General features: G+C 39.5%; 1 protein-coding gene across 1 annotated transcript in view; it reads right to left on the minus strand.

Moving 5' to 3' along the window:
• Positions 1-22059, minus strand: part of Mark3 (microtubule affinity regulating kinase 3) — an 82736-nt gene that overhangs the window by 41588 nt on the left and 19089 nt on the right. The window contains exons 2-3 of the mRNA XM_042055399.1: positions 17564-17755; positions 6908-6961 (exon numbers count right to left, since the gene is read on the minus strand). Of these exons, the coding sequence (XP_041911333.1) occupies positions 6908-6961; positions 17564-17755 (246 nt within the window). The remainder of the gene's footprint in view (positions 1-6907; positions 6962-17563; positions 17756-22059) is intronic.

Here is a 22059-nt window from a genome sequence, read left to right on the forward strand (position 1 = left end):
CCCCAAGAACTATAGTTACAGATGACTGTGAGCCACCTCATGGGTGCTAGAAACCAACCTGTGTCCTCTGAAAGAAAAGCAAGTTCTCTTAACTACTGAGCCATCTCTCCAATCTCCCCTTTCTTTATCTTCCTACCCAGACAAGGTCCAAGTACATAGCTGGCTTATGTAAAACTTGCTAAGTAGATCAGAGTAGCCTTGAATTCACAGAAAGCTACCTGCCTCTGCTTCCCAAATACTAGGATGACAAGTCAAACAACATCACACCCTTTGTTAGGACTGAGTTTTGCTTTTCGCTGTTTCCAATTGTAATGAATTTGGGGTAACTGTCTAAATGTTAAGTAGATCAGAACTTCACAAAGCTATGCTTCTTCTCGGCTGCAACCCCACAGAGCTCTTAGTCCTCTGTTAGAGTGAAGGTAAGGAAGTTAGGGAATTTACAGCAGGGCACCTCGGGTGCCATGAACAGTAATGTGCTGAGTCAGCAGCGGATTACTGTTTGCAGTACTAGAGATTGAACCTAGGACCTAAGGCAAGTGTTCCATCACTGCGGTACATCACCAGCCCACTATCTCACTTTTATTTTAAGAAAGTGTCTAAATTTTCCAAGCCAGCCTGGAACACATTCTATTGACTAGGTTTCGTTAAAATCATGGTGAGTTTCCTGCCTCAGTTTCCCAGATGCTGGGATTACAGACACAGGCTACAGTGTCTGGTGACTGTTTTCTTTTCAAAGCTGGTGTTTGTTTTAGAGCCACTGTTGGTACTTGAGAGTTCTGCAGCAGTGATGGCCTTTTTGGTATCTTGAGGAAATCTTAGTTATGGGATACTCAAGGAATTATCTATTTTACAGGTAGAGAGAACCAGTTAGTGCTCTTCATGTGGTCTGCAGTGCTCCTTGCCACTAGGCTACTTGGGGGCACTGTTGCTTCAGCTTTTATAAATCAGTAGTTTTCAGGGGCTGGAGGGTTGGCTCAATGGTTAAGAGCACTCGTTACTATTGCAGAGAACCAGGATTCGATTCTCAGCACCCATATAGCAATTCACAACTGTCTGTAACTACAGTCCCAGGGGATCTAACACACCCTCTTCTGACCTCAGTGAGAATCAGACATAATACCATGAACAAACATATGCAGGCAGGTCATACACACAAAATAATGTTAAAGGAAAAACAAAACAGTAGTCTTCAGAACCCTGTAGATTGGATTCTTTTGTGGATTCTGTTCTAAAGAGCAAGGCTTCTTCCCCAGATGGGTGCTTTCTTCCCAGGAGCTCCTGGCTTTAAGTGTTGGGACAACAGTGACAGTGCATTAGAATGAGAATGGCCTGGGACAGACACTCTTCTATGAGACAGACTGTTTTAAATTTTTTAATTAATTTATTCATTTTATTTATTTATTCGCTTAGGTTTTTTGAGACAGAGTTTCTGTGTAGCCTTGGCTGTCCTGAAACTTGTTCTATAGTCTAGGCTGGTCCTGAATTCACAGAGATCACCTGCCTTTGCCTCCTAACCCTAAGTGCTGAGATTAAATACATGCACTACCAGTGCCTGGCCTATTCATTTTATTTAATGCATGTTTTGCCATCTCTCTAGCTACAACACAGCCTTTTTAAAAGAAAATTCCTTCACCATGAGTCCTGAAAGTCCCAAGGATTGCTTCTACCTGCACTGCTAATTTCTTCCTTCCCTCTATGGGACTCTTAGGAACATCTCCTGGACTTCTTTCTCCAACAGCTCAATATAGACCACTTACAACATCTTGGTCAGAGAATAACTGTTAATCTTTTTTCCCCTTCTTTTTCTTTTCTTTGCTATTGTCTTCTTCCTTCTCTCCTGCACCGATCTGTAGCAGGCTGGCAACTCAGGCTGAGCCATCTTCTTGGCCCAGAGGCAGTTTTAATTGTGCCAATGGTTCATTATGCCATTTCAGAAAAGTTACTAAAGAACAAAATATTTGAAGTGAGTTAAAATAGAATATAGCATGGTTAGGGACAAATTAGACCTTTGAGGGAGAAGAACAGAGACATTCAGAGTCACCTTCATACAGCTAGTTTTTTTATAGTGTCAGACACAATATTATTGTTCTATGTTGTTCCATGCTCTTGGCATACTGAACATCCTTTAATGTACACTAAGAGTGGTGAAGCCATGTATAGTCCAGGTAGTTAATGTAGCTGTAGAGGGAAGTAAACTTTGTTTTTGTTTTGAGACCGGGTCTTGTTGTGTACCCACGCTGGCCTGGAATGTATGTAGACCAGGATGGCCTCAAACTCAGAGATCCACCAGCTTCTGCCTCCCAAGTGCTAGGAATATGGGAAGGAACCACTACAACTGGTGGCAACTAAAGATGGCAACTGGTGAAGTCACTTGTGCCAGGACTGATGACTTGAGCTTGATCCCCAAGACCTGCATGGTAGAGAGAAACAACTCCTTCAAGTTTTACTGACCTCCACATGTATATCATGGAATGTGCACACATAAAATGAAAAGAATTTTTAAAAAAGCACTGGAATTTTTGAGAAACATATGAACCCATTACACATAGAGTCCAAGAAATCAAAGAGAAAAAACTGAAATTGAGGTTTTTGTTGACTGACATGAACAGGAAACAACTGAATGATATTTTCCATTTTTTGAGGTCTCATATTAACATTCTGTGATTTCACCAAGTCAAATGGCCAAAAATTGTATGGAAACTATATACCTTTCCCAAAGATTTCTGGCTTGACTTTTAGAATAACAGAATTATAACACATGGAGATGAATTTGATATAGACTATACAAAGACTTCTATCTGGCTTCAAAGATGGTATCTACCATAAAAGACAATTTTTTAATTTTTATTTATGTGTATTTATATGTATGGTGTTTTGTCTGCATCTATGAATGTGCACCACATGTGCCCGAAGAAACCAGAAGCTGTTGTCTCCTGGAACTGGAACTAGAGATCGTTGCGAGCAGCTATGTGAGTGCTGGAAGTAAAACCTGGGTCCCCTGGAAGAGCAAAAAGCACTCAACTGTGAACCATTGCTCTAGCTAAGACAAGTATTTTTCAGAGCTGGCTGACATATATAAACACAGAGTATCCATCGCCAATATCTGAAGTAGAGATTAAGACCCAAGGAACCATTTTCTAAGAGTTCGGGAACTACTAAACTAACCCAAGCTTGCTAAGAATACCTCAGAACCTAACATTTGCTCTCAACATATCAGACAGAAGGAAGATGATATTCAACAAGTGGTAGACACGTCAACCTTTTGAAAAGAGAGCATAGGGTGTTCCACCTGCCTTTTGGCTGGTAACATTTCCTATCAGGGTCAGTCTTTTGAGTTTTTGCTGCACTCAGTATGTGTTAACAGAGTTAAGACCCTCTAGTACAGAGCCATCTACCTACCATTAACTCTTAAGTCACATTACTAATCCTTGGCTACTCTACTTCTGTTTAATTCTCAAAAAATTGGCTAGTCTCCCTTTGAGCTTCAGAGGGACTAGAATCCCAGTCTGAGAAGCTAGAACAAAAGGAATGCCAAATCTGTGGGTTCCAGGCCAAGCTGGGCTATTATAGCAAGACTGCCTTTTAAAAAATTGTTTTTTAATTCATTAACCAACCAACCAAATTAAAACAAATAAAGGAAAGGGAGAAATAGTGGCTGATGAGTCTAGCACTTCAAAGGAGGATCACATGGACCTAGAAGTTTGAGACCAGCCTTATAAGAGGACCAAGATTTGATTCCTGACACTTACATGGTGGCTCAAAGCCATCCGTAAATCAGTCCTGTAGAATATTACAGGTACGTATGTGGTGCACATACATGCACATGGGCAATACATTCATACACTAAAATAAATAACACCAAATGTTTTACTACTTAAGTCTACAGCAACAACTTGGAAGGAGAATTCTCCACTGAACAATCTTTGTCCCTATCTTGCTTAATATTTTAAATGGGTGAAAACTTCTCACCTAATTTAGACAGCACAAAAGTAGTGACAGTTAGCAAAAAAGGTTCATGGCTCAAAAATGTCCCAAATAGGACTGGGGATGTAGCTCAGGGATAGAATACCACACCTACAACACACACTGACACATACAAGTCCAACTTACAGAAAAAAAGCATTTTAGCAAGAACCATGTAATTCAGGTAAAGAAAACAACCACTTTAAGAACACTATAAAATAAGCCTATGTTAAGGGCATCGCCTGTTGAGTGACCAAGAGTCTGAGCATTTACTCTGCAGAAGGGAGAATTGAGATCTCACAGGCTCGACAGTGGGTTTTTCTGGAGCTCCATATGGTGAAAACAGAGAACAGTGTTACAGATGTAAAGACAGATGCTCATCTACAGCAAGGGAGGAAAGCTCTAACAACAGTTGTTGGGACACCAGAAAAAGACACTGTGGGAGGGGAAGACTGGCCAACAAACCAGTCAGCAATCAGGGTTACATTGTAAAAACAACTATTTTATTACATGTTATAAAATGTAGATGGTTCCAGTTTAAGAAAAAGATGGCCGTCTATATCACAGTGGTGATAATTTATACTTCAGAACAAAGGACTGCGATCTGTTTGCATCATATTTAAATAGTATTTATAGTATCAGTGAAATTTACCTCCTCCCTGGTCCTCTCCAAATAACAGATATCCAAAAAATTCAAGATAAAAATCACCATTAAGAATACAGTAGTAAGCCGGGCGGTGGTGGCACACACCTTTAATCCCAGCACTCGGGAGGCAGAGGCAGGCGGATCTCTGTGAGTTCGAGGCCAGCCTGGTCTACAAAAGCTAGTTCCAGGACAGGCTCTAAAAAAGCTGCAGAGAAACCCTGTCTCGAAAAACCAAAAAAAGAAAAAAAAAAAAAAAAAAAAAGAATAGAGTAGTAATTAAATTGTGGATTACATACACCAAAGTAACTTACAACTGTAGAGTTTGAGGTTTACAAAGCTTTTATATAAACTGTTTCATTAATACATCCACTTTGAGATGAAAAATATTAATTAATAATCATTATGAGGTCTTGATATATTGCCTAAGTGAGTTTCAAATATCTGGACTCAAGAGATTCTCCTATGTTGGCACTGCCAGTAGTTAACCCTACAGGCTACACCACCAACACTGGATCAAACTATCTCTATTTTAAAGATGAAAAACTTACTGGGCATGGGGGCACTTTTAATCTCAGCACTCAGCTGGGAGAGCAAGGCAGAAGAACTCTCAGAGTGTGAAGACAGCCTCATCTATATAGAAAACTGCAGTCCAGTCAAGGATACAGTGAAACCCTGCCTCAAAAAACAAATAAGCAACAACAACAACAACGAAAAAGACCTAAAACTGAAAAGTTTAATGACTTGTTCCTGGTCAAGTTAGACATTCAGTTAAGATAGATAAGAAGGATGGGATGCCTCCGTGTGTAAAAGAACTTGCTATGGAACCCAAACAACCTGAATTTTACCTCCAGAACCCACATAAAAAAGTAGGAGAAAGCCAACTCCATACAGCTGTCCACTGACCTCTGCAGATGTGCCATGGCACTCAACACAGGTACATCTGCACTCACACAACAATAATAAAGTTTTAAAAAGCCAAAGGAGAGTCAGGTGGTAATGGTGGCACACACATTTAATCCCAACATTGGGAGGCAGAGGCAGGTGGATCTCAGTCTACAAAGCAAGTTTTGGGACAGCCAAAGCTGCTACACAGAGAAATTTAAAAAAAAAAAAGTTTAACAAAGCCAAATGGTAGCAGTATGTATATATTTTAAAATGATATATTGCCTGCCAGGCAGTGGTGGCGCAGTCCTTTAATCCTAGCACTCAGGAGGCAGAGACAGGCGGATCTCTATAAGTTCAAGGCCAGCCTGGTCTACAGAGTGAGTTCCAGGACAGCTAGGGTTGTTAAACATAGAAACCCTGTCTCGAATCATCCCAGAAAACAAACAAACAAAAAGTCCAATAGTCCTTTACCTAAGGTTTAAACATTGTGGAAGAGAGGGCAGACTTTAGGAGCCAGAGGATCAGATAATTTGCCGTGAGACTGCATCTCCTAGTAACATCAGAAGCTACACCCATAGTCTCAGTAACATGATTGTCGAAACATGAGCTGAACAAGGATGACACCAATAAATATGACATACCAGAGAAAAGACCAAGAAGCTTTAGCCCTACACAAAACTACAAATAACTGAGGAACATAGAGAGGAGAGGTAGTCTTCCCCAGGGAAGAGAATACATATTGGTTGTCCAGTGCCATATGGTCAGCCCTAAAAGCATTCAAGTGGTATTATATGAACTGAAAAGGTTATAGTTAGGAATATATATACATATATGCATACAGTAACAATTGGAGAAAAAAGAAGCTATAAATTTAAAGGAGAGCACTGAGGAGTTTATGGGAGGGCTTGGATAGAAGAAAGGGAAGGGAGAAATGTTATAATTAAATTATAATAAAAAAAGATGGAAGTATCGCTAAACTGCTTAGTCTAGTCTCAAAGATGCTTGGCCTCAAACAATTTCCTTTCTCCAGCAGCCTCACAAGTAGCTAGGTCAAGAAAAAGTATATTTCTCAACTGAAAATATTTTGTATTTTTTAAAAATTCTTAGTCAAACATCTAAAATAACTGCTCTCAAATGAAGTTAACCCAACTATATTTATGAAAAATTCCATTTAACTTTTTGGGGAAAGAGGGAAATGCCTAATTAGAAAGCTTAAGGCTGGCCTTAAACTTGTGAGGAGAGTTTCTGCTTCTGTCTTCTACATGCTGGAGTTACAGGTATGCACCAGTGTTATGTTCAGCAAGCTATATTCACTGGAGGAAGAGAAAGCTTTGTTGCACAACTACCAACAGTTAAAACATTTAAAAGGTAAATTATATAGGAATTAAAATAGTAAATACTAGATCAACATACCTTTTGTAGACTTGTTGGATTCAACTGAGTTTTGTCAATTATTTTTATTGCAACCTGGGGGGGGAAATTATTTACAGATTTTCAGAATTTGCTAATTACAGACTAAACAGAGTTTTAAATTCTCACACATAGGCATTGTTAAAAAGCAATCAAAACAGAAAATCTTAGCTGGTTATTTACAAAGCAATTAGAACTTCGTTAAGACTATGTGACTAAAAAGAGACTTCATGCAAACAGTATTATAACATTTTCTATTTGTTAAGTACATAGAAGAGGGTGAAATAATCTCCTCTATCCTTCCCCAAAAGTATTACAGAGTGAATACACTTCAAAAATTATATGTAGTGTAGCAAATCTCTTCACTTTGGGGGGAGGTGTTAGAGCTGACTAGACAGTCTTATTCCTGTTAGGCAAGTGTTGTCCTATTGACCTATTCCCCCCAACTCCCACTTTACTATTTACTGAGACTAATTTCAGTGAATTCTGTAATAATAGGGCAGAAACTTGAAAGGAATGTGTAGCCTAAAATACCCTTTGGGGTATCTTAAATATAGTACTTTTTAAAGTATTAAATAAGTTGGTACTAAATCTAAAAACGACAAAAGAATCCATCCAAAAACAGACGTCCTGATGAGGTGGCATACATCTGTACTTCTGGTACCAAGGAGACTTAAGGCAAGAAGAGTGCAAGACCTATCTGTGTAACGCATCAGGAACCTATCTCAAATAACAATGGAAAGACCAAAACTCCAGACCAATCTGTGGGCTAACCATGGGAGGCATATACAGAGGCAATAAATGTGTCACCTAGCAACCTTTGTTTAGAAAGGGTATACCAGCAAACAGTATTTTTTTTAAAGTCATTAGAATACAAGGAGAAACTACAGCTTCTTTTAATACGCATATCTTACTGAAAAATTGAAGGAGTAAGCCAGGTGGTGGTGGTGCACACCTTTAATCCCAGCATTTAGGGAAGCAGAGGCAGACGGATCTTTGCGAGTTCGAGGCCAGCCTGATCTACAGAGCAAGTTCCAGGTCAGCTAGAACTATACAGAGATTGCTGGGATTAAGGATGTGCACCAGGGTCTGGCTCAAATGACTGATTCTCTAGGAACCTGTTGGCCTCCAGAATCAAGAAAGAAGAAACATTGTAACAACGATTCTGATTGCTTCAAGGCAACTCAGAATTGAGAGAAAAAAAGTATGTGTATGAGAAAAAAGTCAAAATACTAGTTCCATATTTGAAAATATAAATTTAAGTGGAAACTGCAAAAAAAAGTATTTGTTAGTCAGATATTCAAACATTACCTATACATATCTCACCTGGGAGGAACCAGTCTATCTTTATAGCCTAAATTGTACTGTATTGCATAACAATTTCCTCTGAGATTGTAACATTCCATCCTTCAGTATGAAGATAAACAACTCAAAATTACTTTAGAAAGTCCCTGAAACCGACCGCAATCACTAGGCTCTTTTTCCCAGGGTAAGCAATAAAACGTGATGGTCCCTCTCGGATCAATGGAGTTTAGCTGCAAAGAAGACTCTCAAACTAGAGCAGGGGGCTGCCTGGAAGTTTAGATAAACTGAGGCAGCTGGAAAGGGCACTCTTCAACTGGTGAACTACCTGTATGTAGGCTGTGCAGTGTGCCCCAGGTTCCCAGCCTTGTAATCTGTCACCCAAGCTAGGGTGGCTTTAGTGATATATCTGTCTTTGAGTAATTTCTGCTCCTGTAAGTGATCCTGTAGTCAGACATTTCTCTCCTGAGTGCCTGTTCCCAAATACCCAGCAGCCACTTCCCAATTACCACACAGAGGCTTTTATTAATTATAAATGCTCGACTGACAGCTCAGGCTTGATACTAGCTAACTCTTTTTCGAGACAGAGTTTCTGTGTATCAGCCCTGAATTTCCTGGAACTCAAGAGGCTGGCCTCAAACTCAGAGATCCACCTGCCCCTGCCTCCTGAATGCTGGGATTGAAGGCATGTGTCACCATCGTCCAGCTAAAAAAAAATAAAACTTTTAATAATAAAAAAAGAAAGAACTCTAAATCCCTTAAGGTCCCAATAGCCTGAATAGTAGTCTGCTTAGGCTGCCATAATAAATACCACGGACTAATAGCTTAAACAGAACAATTCATTTTCCCTGTTTTAGTGTATGATAGTTCAAAATCAAAGTGCCAGCAGGGTTGGTCCTGGTGAGGCCTTTGATCCTGCATCCTTCTCACAGTATCCTCACATAGTAGAGAGGATTCTCTGTTGTCCCATTTTTTACAAAAACATGAATATCATTGATTACAGCTCACTTAAACATCTATGAAGACCCTATTACCAAATATAGTCATGCTATAGGCCAGAATTTCAACTTAAGCTAAGAACAAACCAGGCAGTGGTGGCACATGCCTTTAATCCCAGCACTTATAAGGCAGAAGCAGGTAGATTTTGGAGTTCAAGGCCAGTCAGTTCTACAAAGAGAGCTTCAGGACAGCCAAGTCTACACAGAGAAACCTTGCCTTGAAAAACAAAACAACAACAAAAAAAGTTTGAGGACATACCTTTTAGTCAATGGTGGATGCAAACAATGACAGTAGTTGGTTACAAAATAAAACTTCAGGGGCTGAAGAGAGGGCAAAGCAGTTAAGAGCACTTGATGCTCTTGCAGAGGACTAAAAATCAGTTCCACAATCTACACCGCGACTCACAAACCCCCTATTCTGACCTTTGTGAGAACCAGGAACACTCACAGTGCACATACATACATGCACATTAAACACTAATACACATACAAGGGAAAAGAATCTTAAAATAAAAAAGTAGCTTTCCAATCACAACAATAAAATACAACAGCAAGCAAAAATGTCACACAAAATAAAAAAGTTGACTGAGAAACATAGAGCAAGCATTTAATACTTGGGAGGTAGAGACAAGTGTATTTCTGAATTTAAGGCTAACCTGGTTTACAGAAAAAGTTCTAGACCAGCCAGGGCTACTCAAAGAAACCCTGACTCAGTAAAAAAGAAAAAGAAAGAAGGAAAAGCAGCAGGTACACAGTAAATACCACACAATTTCAACAGCATTTATATATTAAAAACAAACATTAGTTTAAGTGAACAGTAATTCTATATAGCCAAGAGAGAATGTCTAAAAGTGGAAAATAAGCAATAACACAAGCTTTAAAAAAATTGTTGTGGGCATCTTAGATTACTAAAAATTGAATATATCTGAAACCGTGCTGCCATTCTTTTTGGCAGTAAAACTAAACACTTTACATACAAAATTAAGTACAATTACAAAATGTAAAGTTTTCCTGTAGCCATAATGTAACTGTTTGGTTGACGATTGGGTGCTGATAACATGCAGATCACTTCCCTAACATGATAGCTCAAATGAACATCCTGCCTCAGCCTCCCAACTCATGGCTATTTATATTTGAGTGCCCCCTTAGGAGCAAGTGTTACTATGTATTATTGGTCAGTGTTGAACGTTGAACTGATGGTTCCACAATTCACTCATGCCTAAGGGTGTTTTCCTGAATACAGGCATTTTCTCTACAAGACACATCTCAGCCTTGCAATTAGGACAACTAAATAGTACTGCATCACTATGTTCAGGAACCACATTAATCAGCACAATTATTGAAAAAACAAAAAACTCACATATAAAAAAATAGCTGGGCAGTGGTGGCATACAGCTTTAATCCCAGCACTTAGGAGGCAGAGGTAGGAGGATTTTTGTGAGCTTAAGGACAACCTGGTCTACACAGTGAGTGCCAGGACAGGCTCCAAAGCTAACCTGTCTAGTAAATAGAAAATAAATAAATAAATGTAGCATTAAATAGACTGAAGGAGAAAAAGGGCAAATTCGTGCAAAAGCACTGTAAGGGTTGATTCCTGCAAATAACTTTTATCAAGTATATAAACTGATAAGCATGAACTCTGTCCTGGAGTGAATGGTGGTAATAGCTTCATAAAAATATTATCACTAAACTGTAAGCTTCAAACAATTAAAATTCTAACTCTTACACTACATGTATTTTCAACACAATAAAGCAGTAGTCAGGCCAGTAATCCTAGCACTTGAGAGGCTAAAGGAGTAACAGCATTGAGCCCAGTGAGGGTAAGAGAGTGACTTCTAGGCTAACCTGGGCTACAAAGCCGACTCTCTAACTCAAAGAACCATAAAACAAAACAATTCTCCCATGAGTGTAACAAAGCAATTTTCTTATATCTAAGAATTGATTTTACAGCCTGGAGAGATGGCTCAGTCAGTTAAGAACACTTGTTGCAGCCAGGCGGTGGTGGCACAAGCTTTTAATCCCAACATTTGAGAGGCAGAGACAGGCAGATATCTATAAATTTAAGGCCAATCTGGTCTACAGAGTGAGTTCCAGGACAGACAGGACAGGACTGTCACACAGAGAAACGCTATCTCGAAAAAAAAAAAACAAAAGAACACTTAAACAGTTGTTCTTGCAGAAGTCCTGGGTTCAATTCCCAGCACCTACCCTACATGGTAGCTCACAACCATCCATAATTCCAGTTCCAGGGGATCTGACCCCTGAAGGTGCCAGGAAAACATGTAGTACACATACATACATGTAGGCAAAACACTCATACATGTACAAGAAAATAAATAAATCTTAAGGTAAAAAATATTAAAGAGAACATGGCTTTGCCCCTGTACTTTCAGAATGTACTAAAAGCATAGTATCAGCTTTAGCTATTAGTTGCATATATTATTACATATTATACAAGGCCTTTCTTTCAATCTTCTGTTGCTCACTTCCAAATCTGCTATTGAATACTTCATACTCAACTGAAGCAAATTATTCTGGATATTAACTTTGCCAGTCTTTGTACAATTGTTTTTAATTAAAATTCAATTATACTACTTTTGCCCTAAGAAACAACTCTATGCTGAGTTCTAGAATAGCACCAAAGACAATATCCTGGATATAATATTTGAAAGAGTATGGTATTCCTCTTTTTTCTTTGGGTATTATTTTACTTTCCAAATCAGGGTTTCTCTGCATAGCCTAGACCTAGCGGTCCTGGAATTCATTCTGTAGACCAAGCTGGCCTCAGAGATCCACCTGCCTTGCTTTCCAAATGCTGGAATTAAAGGTGTGCACCACCACCGCCCACCTGGCATTCTTCCCTTTTTAATAATGTATTTCTTCATCTACTTCAACAAAAACAATGCAGAGAATACTAAAACTTAGCAAACTTCTATTACGTCTCACAGTAAAGACATCTGTGGGGGAAAAAATGGGGCTAAAGAGATGACCCAGCTGTTATGAATGCAAACTGCTCTTATAAAGAGCATAAATTAGTTCTCACACCCATACTGAACAGCTGAAACTAGGTCTCAGAAGACCGATGCCCTCTTCCAGCCTCGAAGAACTGCACACATGTGCACACACTCCCAGAGACACACGTATACACATATTAAAAATAAAAATAAGGACTGTATAGATGATTCTACAATTAGCAGCACTTTACTCTTGTAGTGACCCAGGTTCAATTACTAGCACCCACAACAGGTAGTTCACAAAACTGTATCCCCAGTGCCAGGGTGTCCAATGCCCTTCCCTGTGACCTATACATAAGCAGACACACATAAAAACATAATTAGGCTGGGCGGCGGTGGCACACACCTTTAATCCCAGCACTCAGAAGGCAGAGGCAGGTGGATCTCTGTGAGTTCAAGACCAGTCTGACCCACAAGAGCTAGTACAAGGACAGGCTCCAAAGATATAGAGAAATCCTGTCTTGAAAAACCAAAACAAACAAACAAACAAACAACATACAATTAAAATAAAAATTAAAAATTGAAACCTTAAATAAAAAGAAATTAAAACAATATTCCCACCATAATTTTATTGTAAACACTGACTTTCAAAATGTTACATACTTATTGTATATTAACTTTCTTGCGCGTGAGGTTATTTATTTATTTATTTATTTATTTTTAATTTTTCAAGACAGGGTTTCTCTGTGTAACAGCCCTAGCTGTCCTGGAACTAGCAGGCGGATATATGTGAGTTCGAGATAAGCCTGGCCTACAGAGCTCCAGGACAGACTCTAAAACAACCCAAACAAACCTTGTCTCAAAAACTAAAAACAAAATAACACACAAAATATAAGACTATCTGAAGCCTCAAAGTTTAACATGCCTCAGGATGTTTAACCATTGTTACATGCTTAGCATACACAATACTGTGCGTTCAAGCTCCAGAACTGCTAATTAAGTAAACAGATAAGAATTAGAGGCCAGGCAGTGTTGGTGCACTTGTGAGGGAGAGGCAGGTGAATCTGAGTTCAAGGACTAGCCTACAGAGCTAGTTTCAGGACAGCCAGTGCTACACAAGGAAAGTTTGTCTCAAAGGGCACCAGAGTGAAGGAGGCTGCAGGGTAGAGTGTTCTAGTGAGGGACAGGACACAAGGGAGAAAAGAGGGAAGACACTCCAGGTAAATGGGAAGGGATAGCAATAACAACGCAGGTGTAAAGGCATATGTTAAAAAGACAAAAAATAAAAATAAAAAATTTCAAAAATGTCCTCTCAGAGTGGACAGAAAATAAAGAAAATTACATGGAGAGAAAATGCCAACTGGCCAGCATTACTAAGAAAAGCTAAAAGGCCCTAGGCATAAAGAAGAAAGGAGCCACAAAAACTGGAAACTCATTCTGTGGAAACCAGTAAGGACCTGGGCTCAAGATTAATGAGTTTAACAGGGGACAACGTGAGTAAGACATGGGAACAAAATAAGAGGTAACTGGGACAACCTGCTACTCCTCAACTCTGCCCCAAGCAGAAGAAAAGATCCCTGTCTAGACAAATGTAACATAACCAGAGAAGAGATCTAAAGACAAGTGTTAGGGGCTTCCATAAAGTACCAAACACCTGCCAAAGGCAAGCTTGGTGACCACACATGTCCTATACATGTGAACACAATTTCAAATTCACTTCTTAGAGCTCCACCTTAAACACAGATAGCCAGACATGACCAGATTACAAAGACAGTCCATACAAATGATAAATGTCACCCCCTTGTGACCACATATGTACACAGACAAAACACACATGTACAATTTTTAAAATTATTTTAATTACACGTGTCAAGTATGTGCACATGAGTGCAGGTGCCCATAGAGCTAAAGTTACAAGTAGTTGTGAGCAACCAGCCATGGTTGCTGGGAATCCAAAGTTGGGTTCTCTGGAGGAACTGTCTGTGCTCTTAACCGCTGAGCCATCTCTCTCTAGCGCCCCCCCCCCACATGTTGAAATTTAACTGCCATTGTAACAACATTAAACAGCAGAATATTGTAGGAAGGTCCATTAACTTAGAAATGGTCACAGCTGTCATCCTAGGGTGGGGTGGAAGGACATTATAAAAGGAACCTAGTCCCTCAATCTCAAACTTCTGTCTTCAAAACTATCAAATTATATTTTTTTTTAAAAAAAAAAATAAGGTACACTATCTGATATTCTGTTACACCAGTAAAAATGGATTGAGACAATTAGACCAAAGTTTCTTATACAGCTTAGGCAAGGATATGAAAAATAGACATTCATTTTTGATAGGATAAATGATTTTTCAAAATTACCTTAGCAGTGTCTACTATAACGCAAAATATTCATCCACTTTTCCCCAGGGCTTTTTCCCCTATGACATTACCCTACATTCTTAACAATAACACATAATGCAAAGACTATGGACCTATTTGTTGCAGTAACAAAAACATTTAGAAATACCCTCAGTGGTCACTATGGTTCACTGTATACTGAAAGGTTAGGTTGCCTTTAACTAATACGTGAACTCTGTGAGTACAAATACCCTGACAGTGGTCAAGGTACCTTACTAACAAAAAATACTACTATTTGGTTGGCAAGATGGCTCAGAATTTTAAGTGCTTGCCACACAGCTCGACTGGAATTTGAAATGTAGAACCACGATGGCAGGAGAGAACTGACTCTAATAAAGCTGTCCTCTGACCTCTATGCATGGGCGGTGTTGTGCATGCTCATACATACTCTAATTAATTACAACAACAATACTACTAGAGAAAATAGCCATAATAGAGATCACTATTATGTCCATGAGACTCTCTTTTGTTAAGCCAAAAGTTAATGTCTATATAAAAACTGTGGGAATTCTCTTAGAATAGAGAAACTAACAAAAACCCCTTTTGCTTTCTATATAATACATTTTATAATGTTTACACATATGATTATGGTCATACCTATAATAAAAGTGAAAAAAGAAAAATGATTTTGACTAAAGTTTTTTTTTTTCCCCGAGACAGGGTTTCTCTGTGGCTTTGGAGCCTGTCCTAGAACTAGCTCATGTAGACCAGGCTGGCCTCAAACTCACAGAGATCCATCCACATGCCTTTGCCTCCTAAGTGCTGGAACTAAAGGCATGTGCCACCACCACCACCAGGCCTTTTTTTTTTAATGTGCATTGGTGTTTTGCCTGCATATATGTCTGTGTAAGGATGTCAGATCTTGGAGTTACAGACAGTTGTAAACTCTCATGTGGGTGTTGGGAATTGAACCCAGGTCAGAGCTCCCAAGCACTGAGTCATCTTTCTAGCCTCTTGACTAAAGTTTTTTAAAACTGAGAAAAACCTTAAATTAAGCCACTTTGGTCATCACTGTTAAACCCTTCTGGAGAAAAACCACAAGTAAACACAGTAGACCAGACTACAGAAACATTGTTGGTCTGTCTGTCCTGTTACCTCTGCCACCTCAGGAAACCAGAGCAAACATCTGGGACTGGTGCAAATTAACCTGTTATCTTAAGAAAGGTTCACTCAAGGACAGTAGGGACAGCTCCATCTATTCCGCTTGTTTTCAGATTCTTATTTTCAGTCTCCACATATCCACAAGAAATATAGTCACTAAAACTTAAGACTGTGAAGGGCAAATTTTCTGTTACTGTCTTAAGATTCTAGTTAAGGTAGAAAGAAGAACATAACTTCTCAACCTTTTTCAAGTTCCAGCACAAACAAAACCTAGAAAAGTTAAGGGGTATATAGCAGTAAACAGACTACCTGCTGACAGAATGACTGGCACAGGGCTTGTTCTACTTAGCCCCACCACAGTGAGCTGTGGGCATCAATGCTATGGCATACCTGTCATATAGTGCTGGCATACCCATCAGAAGAGTGTGACGCATATAGCACATCTGTTTTTTCAAGACAGAGTTTCTCTGTGTAGCTCTGACTGTCCTGGAACTCACTTTGTAGACCAGGCTTATCTCAAAATCAGAGATCCCCATCTCAAAGAATCCTACCCTAGAAATCTAATCAAGGGACGGCCCCCACACATAATACCTGCCGTCAAACAGGGCTCATGCTGGACATGGTGGTGCACAACTTTAATCTCAGCACTTGGGAGCAGAGTGGGTAGATTTCTGCAAATTGAGGCCAGCCTGGACTACATGACAAGCCAGCCAAAGCCAAAGGAAAGGAAAAGGCTCTTGCTAACTGCTTTTCCATCACTACATTCTCACAGGCAGTGGGGTGCTAGGAGTCTACCATGAGCCCTGATGAGCACAGTCTCTTCCTGTGTGAATGCAGACACTCTGCTGGGTTTTGTTTTGCTGCTATATGGATGCATTTTAATGTTATGGATCAAATGAATAACTGTCTCCAAGAGAAGTATCAACAGTTGCTATCTATATTCCTGAACTGGTTGTATTTAGAAGGCTTACAATTTTTATTTTGTTTCTTTTTTTCTTATGTATTTGTTTTTGTTTTTTGGAGGCAGGGTTTCTCTGTTTAATCAATTGTCCTTGATGTCCTGGAACTCACCTTGTAGACCTGGCTGGTCTCATACTGGTGAGATCTGTCTGCCTCTGCCTCCCAAGTGCTGGGACCACCTTGCCCAGTCAGAACATCTTTTAAAAGCACCTTTCAGTCATACAGTCATACAATTATAGTCATCTGACGACATTTATTATGCCTGTAACAAGTACCAACTACATCCCTACATATAGCATTCCCCATTACAGAGCGGAGGAGGAAAGACAAATCAATCAATGTAAGATAAACCCTGCAAGATAAACCCCCTGAGCGGTATCAGGGGAGTCGAAAGCCTGGGGGAAGGTGTGTCAACAAATACTTCCCAAAAGCAATTCCTACACAGAGGGTGAAGAGAACTTCAGACTCTCAGACAACAGGTGCCAAGACCTAAATACAACAACTCTGTCAAAGCAGAAAAAAAGTTATGCACCGCATAAGAAGACACAGAGAGGAATTCTGTGGTTTCAGTACATGTACTATGATAAGAAATGCAAGAGAGCCAAGATCACAAAAGCTGAGAAAGCATGTGCCTTCCGGCACAACCTGGCGAACTTGAGCTAGCAAACTCCTCAGAAAAGGAAGGAAACCCATGGGATAAACCTGTAAATACAGATTACTGATCTGCAAGCACCGTGAGCTTATAGGCTTATATACAGACGTGCATATATGCAGTTCAAGACAATTTTATTGATTTTTTCCACTTTTTCAAGTTAGTTACAGCAAAAGGAAGACAGAACTTCCCAGTTGTTACTATGCGTCCTAGTCTTCAGAAAGTTAGCAGAACAAACACCAACATCAACAGACATCAACAGACAACAGAAGCAAGCACAAGCACAAGCATTTACCTCTCTGCCTGTGAGGATGTGTCTCGCCAATTTCACTTTTGCAAAGTTCCCCTTGCCGATTGTTTTCAACAGTCTGTAGTTTCCGATGTGAGGCTGTTCATCTGCACAGGAAGCTATTGAGTTTCTACACCGAGCTCCAGAGCGCCCGGTGCGGGAGGTGACTTCTTGCCTCCCGTCTCCATGTGAAGTGTGCTGAAACGTAATGTACACAAAGACAAGGAAATGAGAGGACATGCAGTGCTGCCAAGTTTTAGAAGCATCTAGTGGAAGAAACAAAACATTACGGCTTTTACTTGAATCTAAAGGATTGAACCACATGGTAGAAATTAATGAGGAAAACAAGAAACTATTATAAGAAACAGATCAAGTGTTATAACTCAACCAGGAGCTCAGAGAGCTGAGTCAATTCCAATTTATGATTTTTTAAATTTATCATGGTACAGAAACATTCAAGGAGTGCAATTAGTAGAAACTATACTTTAAATTTTGCATTGCAACTGTTTTCTGAGCCACTGATACACAGTATGACAATCTAAAAGCACCAATAGGCCATGATGGAGAACAACCAAGACTATATACAGTGCACAGTTCAGTCAGCCCTTTTTGATACAAGTATTTAATTAGATTATCCAAGATATAATATACAATACTATCTTATAAAATAGGTTCATTTTAGGTAATTTTTTGCAAAAGTGTAGACTAAGTCTTCAGAGTACCATAAGGTAGGCCAGCTAGACTAAGCTTTGAAGTTCAGTAGTTTAAGGGTAATAATTAGAAAGGCATCTGCAGTCATATTTACTACAATGTAACCCACTGTCAGCTGATGAGCAGCTGTATTTTAAGAGGTGACTATCACACAAAAGAGAACTTAACTCTTAGCAACTGCATCTGTATGTCTAATCCTCACCACAGCCTGTGAAGGGGCAGAATGTAAATGTCACCATACATTGATGTCAACGAGGCCAATAGCTGGTTAGTGAGAAATTATATTACCATTTCCTGCTACATTTAATCAACTTTTTTCATCTTATGTATTAGTTTCATTTTACAGCTTTTTGTTTTGGTCTTTACTTAAAAGAGCTATGCCTAGGGCCGGAGAGGTGACACAGCGATTCAGAGAACTTGTCGTTCTTGCAGAAGACTCAAGGTTGATTCTCAGCACTCACATGTTAGCTCAAAACTATCCATAACTCCAGGTCCAGAGGGTCTGCCCTCTTCTGACCTCCAGGCACCAGCTACACACGTGGTGCACAAACACAGATGTAGGTGAACCCCTCAAGCATACAAAATAAATAAAACTAAGACAATTTTTTTTTCAAGACAGAGTTTCTCTGTAGCTTTGGAGCCTGTCCTGGAACTAGTTCTTGTAGACCAGGCTGGCCTCGAACTCACAGAGATTCACCCGCCTCTGCTGGGATTAAAGGTGTGCACCACAACCACCTGGCTAAAACGATTTTTTAAAAAAAGAGCTACGGGGTGGGGGGGGCTAGATAGATGGCTCAGAGGTTAAGAGAGCTGCTCTTCCAGAGGTGAGTTCAATTCCCAGCAACCACATGGTGGCACACAACTATCTATAAGCCACCAGATTTAGAAGCTATGGTTTCTCTTAAAGTTTTGTTCTGATTTTTATGTGTATGACTATTTTGTCCACATGTATATCTGTGTATCAATGCATGCAGTAGAGGAGGTCCGAGGCGTTCTAAGAGGCCAGACAAAGGCACTGGCTCCTCTGGAACTAGAGTTACAGTGGATTGAGAGTTACCAGGTAACAGCAAGTGCTCTTAACCACTCCAGCCCCTGCATACAATATTTCCAATCATTCTGAATAGGACCTAGTGGCTGCCTTATAACAAAATACACATACCATACATCTTATCTAATCTTTAAAACAATAAGCCATACACTTATACATGACATTAAGTGGCTATCTCCCAAATTTTATTCTTCACAAAGTCACATTTTACTTTTAAAAACATCTAGGGAGCCTGGTGTGGTGGCACACACCTTTAATCTCAGCATTCGGGAGGTAGACACGGGCAGAGCTGTGCCAACCTGGTCTACAGAGTGAGTTCTAGATCAGACAAGGCTGCGCAGAGAAATCCTGTCTCAAAAAACAAAACAAACAAGCAAACAAACATCAAAAAGGTAAGCAGCTAGGATATTACTTCATTCACTACAGAAAAAGGACTCCATAAAACTGAACAGTTTATGATGTAAAAGAAAAACTACTGAATTTCCAGCAGGCAGCTCACAACTGTCTGTGACTCCAGTCCCTTGCATAGACATACATGCAGGCAAAACACCAGTGCTCATAAAAATCAAATAAATCTGCCTGGCAGTGAAAGCACATGCCTTTAATCTAGCACTTGGGAGGCAGGGGCAGGCAGGTCTCTGTGGGGGAATATTATTTTAAGGTGTGTTACTTTTTTTTAAGATTTATTTATTATGTATACAGTGTTCTGTCTGTATGTATGCTTGTAGGCCAGAAGAGGACACCAGACCTCATTACTTCAGATGGTTGTGAGCCACTATGTGGTTGCTGGAAATTGAACTCATGACTTCTGGAAGAGCAGGCAGTGCTGTTAACCCCTGAGCCATCTCTCCAGCCGTGGAACATTTGTTTAATGATGTAAAGATATGTTGTTTTTGTTTATGCTGCATTTGTTTAACTCTATGAAGCTGTGATTCTTTGCTGGTCTAAAACACCTGATGGTCTAATAAAGCACTGAACGGCCAACAGTGACGCAGGAGCAAAGATAGGCAGAGCTGGCAGGCAGAGTATAAATAGGAGAAGAAATCTGGAAAGAGAGGAGCAAAAGAACAAAGAGAAGAGGACACTAGGGGCCACCCACCAAGCCAGTCACGGAATAAGAGTGAAAATAAGATATAGAGAAGAAAAAGAAAAAGCCCAGAGGCAAAAGGTAGTCGGTATAATTTAAGAAAAGCTGGCAAGAAACAAGCCTAGCTAAAACCAGGCATTCATAATTAAGAATAAGCCTGGGGCTGGAGAGATGGCTGAGAGGTTAAGAGCACTGGCCGCTCTTCCAAAGGCTAGTTCAATTCCCAGCAACCACATGGTAGCTCAAAACCATCTGTAACAAGATATAGCGCCCTCTTCTGGCATGTAGGCATACCTGTATACATATTAAATAAATGAATCCTTTAAAAAAAAAAAAAGAATAAGGCTCCATGTATGATTTATTTGGGAGCTGGGTGGTGGGATCCTCAAAAAGCCAAATGAGTAAAACATCAAACAATAGATCCCTGTAAATCTGAGGCCAGTCTGGTCTACAGAGCAAGTTTCAAGACAGCCCAGGGCTTTACACAGAAAAACACACAAAAATAATTAATTTGGAAAAGCCCCCAAAATAAGTAAATGAAGGAAGGAAGGAAGGAAGGAAGGAAGGAAGGAAGGAAGGAAGGAAGGAAGGAAGGAAGACAATCAGCAAACTAGAATTAAAATGGACCTTCCTTGGGGAAAAAAAAAAATCAGGCTCATAGATCATACCTGGCTGACTGCCATGCTGCCCATTGTTCTCTTTGCAGTGTACTAAATAAACTTGTTTCTTTTCATTTCTCTCTCTCTCTCTCTCTCTCTCTCTCTCTCTCTCTCTCTCTCTCTCTCTCTCAGGTTGGCTTCAAACTCACTATGTAACTGAAGAATGACTTTAAATTCCTGATCCTCCTGCCTCCACCTCTCAACAGCTATTTCTAACAAAAATTACAGTTAATTGGGAAATTTTAGAATCTAATCATTATATTTTTTTCTCTCCTTTCATTTCCTACCATCTCTCTGTATTCACTACTGGGCCTAGGTTGGCCACAAACTCCCAGGATCTTTGTCTCAAACTCCTGAGTGTTGGGAATACAGGCAGATACCACCACATATAATCAGAATCATCTTGGGTTTTTTTTTCTTCTTTTTAATCCTTTTTTGGATTAAGTTATTTTATATTTTCACTGCATTTATGTATGTGCACCATGTGTGTGCCTGATGTCCATGAGAATCAGAAAAGGGTATCAGATCCCCTAGAAGTTGAGTTAATGAATGAATGGTTGTTAACTACCATGTCAGTGATGGGAACCAAATGAGGTTCTTAACCTTTGACCCACCTCCCCAGTCCCTGAATATTTTGTTTAAGAAATAAGAGAATCATGTCCATTACTCCTGATTTATGTATCTTTAATTTAAAATCCAAAATTACAGGATCAAAAGGCTTCAGGTTTTAGAGAACTCCTGACTCAGCATTAAAACCCCACAGGTAGTTCTGTTTTACTCAATCTAATTTATCTCCAAATATTTAAGATGTAATATATAATATTATGATTTCTTAAAAATATTGAGTTAATACTATTTATCCTTCACCCCAAAGAGTCAGGCTGTTAAATAACACATACACTGAATTCTCCTCTCTCAGTCTAGTAAAACAAAACAAAATGAAACAAAAAGCAAGGAAAAAATTAAAAAATAAAAAACAAACCCCAAAACTGGAGGT

The sequence above is a fragment of the Arvicola amphibius genome, chromosome 7, assembly GCF_903992535.2.
Source record: "Arvicola amphibius chromosome 7, mArvAmp1.2, whole genome shotgun sequence".
NCBI lineage: Eukaryota > Metazoa > Chordata > Mammalia > Rodentia > Cricetidae > Arvicola > Arvicola amphibius.